At 47.3% G+C, this 4,407-nt stretch overlaps 1 protein-coding gene across 1 annotated transcript; it reads left to right on the forward strand.

Moving 5' to 3' along the window:
• The first annotated feature begins 1,396 nt into the window (after positions 1 to 1,396).
• On the forward strand, positions 1,397 to 2,895 carry LOC115323063. Its single transcript, XM_040214571.2, has 2 exons — positions 1,397 to 2,057; positions 2,636 to 2,895. The coding sequence occupies exons 1-2, from the start codon at positions 1,739 to 1,741 to the stop codon at positions 2,893 to 2,895; spliced, it is 579 nt and encodes a 192-aa protein (XP_040070505.2). The 5' UTR covers positions 1,397 to 1,738.
• The last annotated feature ends 1,512 nt before the right edge of the window (positions 2,896 to 4,407 follow it).

Raw genomic sequence — 4,407 nt, forward strand, 5'->3', positions numbered from 1 at the left:
ACAAGTGAACATTGCAGGATGTGCTTTTGCCATTTGTATTGCAGCCACCGACAGCTTGTCGGCTACCCTTGAATAGACCCGTTTCAAAAGTGTGCACCATCTATAGACCAAAACGCGGCCCTGACGTCACGCAGCTGATGTGGCGCTGTCGACGGCACTGCGCATGCGCAGACGCTTCACTTCACGCGAATTCAGTTTCTACGCACGCGCAGTGCCCACACCAGGTGTGGTGCGAACGCGGGCTTGTTTGCAAACAGCATGTCGGCCTATACTCTGTTCACCCTTAGCTACAGTGCCTGGCGGACCCATCAGCCGCCTCCCTTTTATCACCCAGCGATGTGATTGCTGCGCAATTTGCGCCGAATACAACAGCTGCATGGCCTCGGTATCTGGCCGGATCGTTAGAGTAGGCTTCTGCACATTTTCAGGACTTCCGATGATGCGTCAGATAACGTACAATTCAATTTGATTTTGCACCGACCATTGACAGTACTTGGAAGTTTCGCATTAAGTCTGGTGGTCTGTTTTGTTGGGTTGGTTAGCTTCGTTGAGTGCGCTTGACACCACAAGGTGGCGTACTGCAGTGAAGCGACAATTGCAAACTAGGCGTCGCGATGTTGTGTGTCTTGCTTCGCCGCAGTGCACCTGCGTTCTAAGGGTAAAGGTACTCCTCCAGAGCGAGTCGTGGTGCAAGAACTGTGGACCCTTTCGTAGGTTTATTTTTATGCGTTGTTTTTGTCTCATTTAAGAATTTCAGTTTTTTTTTAACCCCCCCCCCCCCCCCTATAACTTGAAGGTTAGATAAATCTGGGTACTCAAAATGATTGTATTTTAACATTTATTCAGTGGGATATCGTACCCGATATAATCATTCACGGCAGTTTCCGCTGTCCTTCACCAGCCGTCTTGTTACCGTGTCTGGTACTTCCACATGCAACTAAACAGCCAGTGTTTGTTCTCGTCCTATTATTTGCCGTCTCTCCTCCTCACATTTGGAGTGATATAAATGAAAACGAAGTGTGTGGTTATGCTGCGAAAGCTGTTTTTGCTTCTACAAAATGAACTTTTGGCTGCTCCAATAGCTGCTACAAAATGACTACGACCAATCACATCACTGCTCTCGCCACCTGACCCCGCTCTTGTCACCTGACCCCGCTCTTTGCGCGTGAGTATGGGCATGGGCGGGGGCGTGATGACGTGGCGAAACAGAAAAAGAACTGGTTTAACGAGGACTTACCGCCGTATTCATAAACATTCCCCCACTCGACTCCAAACTCGACTCGACTTGAGTGGAGTATGGACGCGCGACTCCACTGGAAGTGCCATTCGTATTCACAGACGCGAATCGGCACTCACTCGAACTCGAGATTCCGTTCTCCACTCCAACGAGCTTGAGGACGTCTGGGAGCGAGAATATAGCCAAAGGTTTTATTCAAAACACCATTTTCACGTGAAAAATAAACATATTCGTTCGTTTTATCTAAAAACGTGTACCATACAAACATCGAATTAGTGAACTACGAAGTTTAATTAAGGCAGCGTAAAGTTTAGACGTGTTTGAGCGACAAAACGGACAAAGTCGTTATCTTGTCTGGCAACAAGCGCATTCGCTGGCTGCGTCTTGTCGTTCTCTCGTCGACGGTCGTCCATCTCACGGTTTGTCGATCTCGTCTCGGTCTTTCTTGATTTCGCCCCGTGCAGCCCTGCTTCGTCGCCTCGCCGCCTCGCACGACGAATCATGGAGGACCCCAACGGCAACGACTCGGAAATGGCCGATAGCGAAGAGCGGGCAGGGGCTCGTTTTATTTATACTGCGGAGGAGAAGGCGCTCCTCCAAGCGCTCGTAACCAAGCATGCGCGAGTTCTGGAAAGCAAAAAGACAAATAACTACTCGAAGGAGGCTAAACTTAAAGCTTGGGAGAAACTCAGCACCGAGTATAACAGCCAGCCAAACGTCCGCCCACGAAGCGCTAAGCAACTTAAGAAGCGTTGGGAGAACGAAAAATCCAGGTACAAAAAAACGAAGTCCGACGAAACGAGAGACATCCACGCCACGGGTAAGTCAACCATTTGCATATTTGGTAAACCGTTCCCGATGTGTAAAAAGTAAACATCGGAGAGAAGTCCTTTTCGGCCAGAACAATGCTATGTGCACGACGTCGTGCACCTTGTTGGGTCTCGTATAAAACAAATTGTCAAAACGAGTTTTTCAAAGCTGTAGCGTAGCAAAGTCCGCTGCATACGCAGGCAGCAGATCCAGGTTCGATCCAAAGTGGGCCTACTACTTCTTTTTTGTTTTTACATATTTTTCGTAGAACATTTGGCGTTATTGACATTTCTATTTCTACAATCGCCACTGAAAAAAAAAAAAGGGGGTCTTCGCATCTTGCGGGAAGCCTATTCTAACAAAGTGCCCAGCTTTCAATTGCCCATAAGAAGGTTCCAGGTGGTTAAATGTACTCCTCCACTGGGTTGTGCCAGATTCTTTGTTGGGTTCGCTCTAGTCCCCCTAATAATTGTTTTTAACTCGCACGGAGGCATTTCGAAAATTCAGTGTGCACTTTGAATTGTTCGCCCCATACTTTGTTCACTCTCTCTCCAATGTGAGCTTCGAATTCTTTGGTTTCTGTCACAGGAGGTGGGCCACGAACAAGCCGCCCGATGAGCCCCTCACTCATCCTTGTGGGAGCGGCGGCAGAGCACATGGAGACAGTGGTGACGAATCTCTGTGACAGCGACAGGGCAAGAGAACGGCCAGTGCTGTCGCTGCCTCCGGCCGCTATGTTGGAGGCGATGGTGCGAGGCACTGAAGGCGATGACAGTCACGCCCGCTGGAACGACGTGCCAGGTAACTGGGGTCTTTTGGATTGGGACAAATTTGCACCAACATGTTGAGGATGAGTACTGTGAGCCGTAACATGTCTACTTGTATTTGCGACTCGTATCATTTTAACAACAAACCTGGAACAAAAAAAAAAGCAGGCACCCAAGCCTTTTCCTTTTATTGCTCGGCAACATCTACACTATTGTACATATCTTCGAAGCTCCAAAATTGAAAATGTGAGCAGTGGGTCGCGACGTAGTACTGTAAATTGAAACCAAAACTAGTGGTTAATAGACCTGTTGCAAAGCGTACAGCGCTACGACGGCAGAGAATTTTGGGAAGACTCGGTGCAGATCACGTGCCTTCTCGTTGCGCTTCCGCGACAGCGAGCGAGTTGCTGCAGCTGCCGCCAGCAGCAGTCGCAGCCATCCGCCAAACCGTCGTTGGCGGCGTACCGCATCTGTGGCAGTGTAAGCGCATCTCTACAGGTGAAGCTATTCACCTATTTAAATACTTTATTCATCGCAACTTACCATCACGTCTTGCAGTGTCACCGAATCCACTTATTTTGCACCGCAACCGTGGCACAGTTCGACTAGGCTTCAAAGAGTTTGTGTAGCAATCGACGGAGCCGGTGCAAAGGAGAGGGATAAGAAAAGGGCAGCCTCACAAAAGATAGCCAATGAGATAACCTCTCGCATTTCTGTGCACCTGCTTGCGTATGCCACATGGTAGCAGGAGGAAGAACAATGGGACGGGCGTACCTAGGAATCTCAATATTCGTCTCATGGCACGCGCGGGCTTATGGGATTTTTCAAAGGGTCTATTGGTATCGAGAAAACATTGCGGGGCACCTCTCCAATTTGAGCGCTTCTATAGTTCTGAAATTTTTTTATGGACATATTTTTTTTGCCGAGCATTCATCAGCGATTGTAGGTCTTTTTTCCCAAAATTCCTTCATGGAAATCTAGTGCTAGCGACGCATTGCACTAATCCATTTTACAGCTGCTATATATTTCATGGAAAAGTATGAAAGGTGACAACCACAAAAGTCTCGTCCCATTCACGAAAAATATCTAGCACAACAACAATGAGCCACATCGTAACACTTGCACTGCTGTTACGGGCAACAAAAAAAAAATGGAGGGACACAAATAAATCTCCTTGCATTCTGCTACTACAGAGCCTCCGCTGTTGTCAATGTTGACAATGTAAACACTGCTCATTTGAGGAGCAGTTTAAGCTGTTTAAAAATTAATTACTCATTCAGGGAAGTATACAATATTAAGATTTTCTGCTAAAGATGTGTTTAAATCCAAAAGCCGATTTATTTGTTTTCCTGGAGATACAATCTGACCAGACAACCCATGTTGTAACATAATTTAAGGCAACAACCCAGGGACGGGAAAAAAAAACAACAGCACAACACACGAGTCTCAAACACAGCTGTGGGGGTTTGGAGACCCTATATACACACGAACCTCTGCGCTATAAATTTCAGCTGTGTTTGAGACTTGCGTGTTGTGCTGTCACTCTTTTCCCCAGTCTCGGGGTTTTCGCCTTAAATTTTTGTTAAACTTTCA

Source organism: Ixodes scapularis, unplaced genomic scaffold (genome assembly GCF_016920785.2).
Source record: "Ixodes scapularis isolate PalLabHiFi unplaced genomic scaffold, ASM1692078v2 PGA_scaffold12__126_contigs__length_90152505, whole genome shotgun sequence".
NCBI classification, from domain to species: Eukaryota; Metazoa; Arthropoda; class Arachnida; order Ixodida; family Ixodidae; genus Ixodes; species Ixodes scapularis.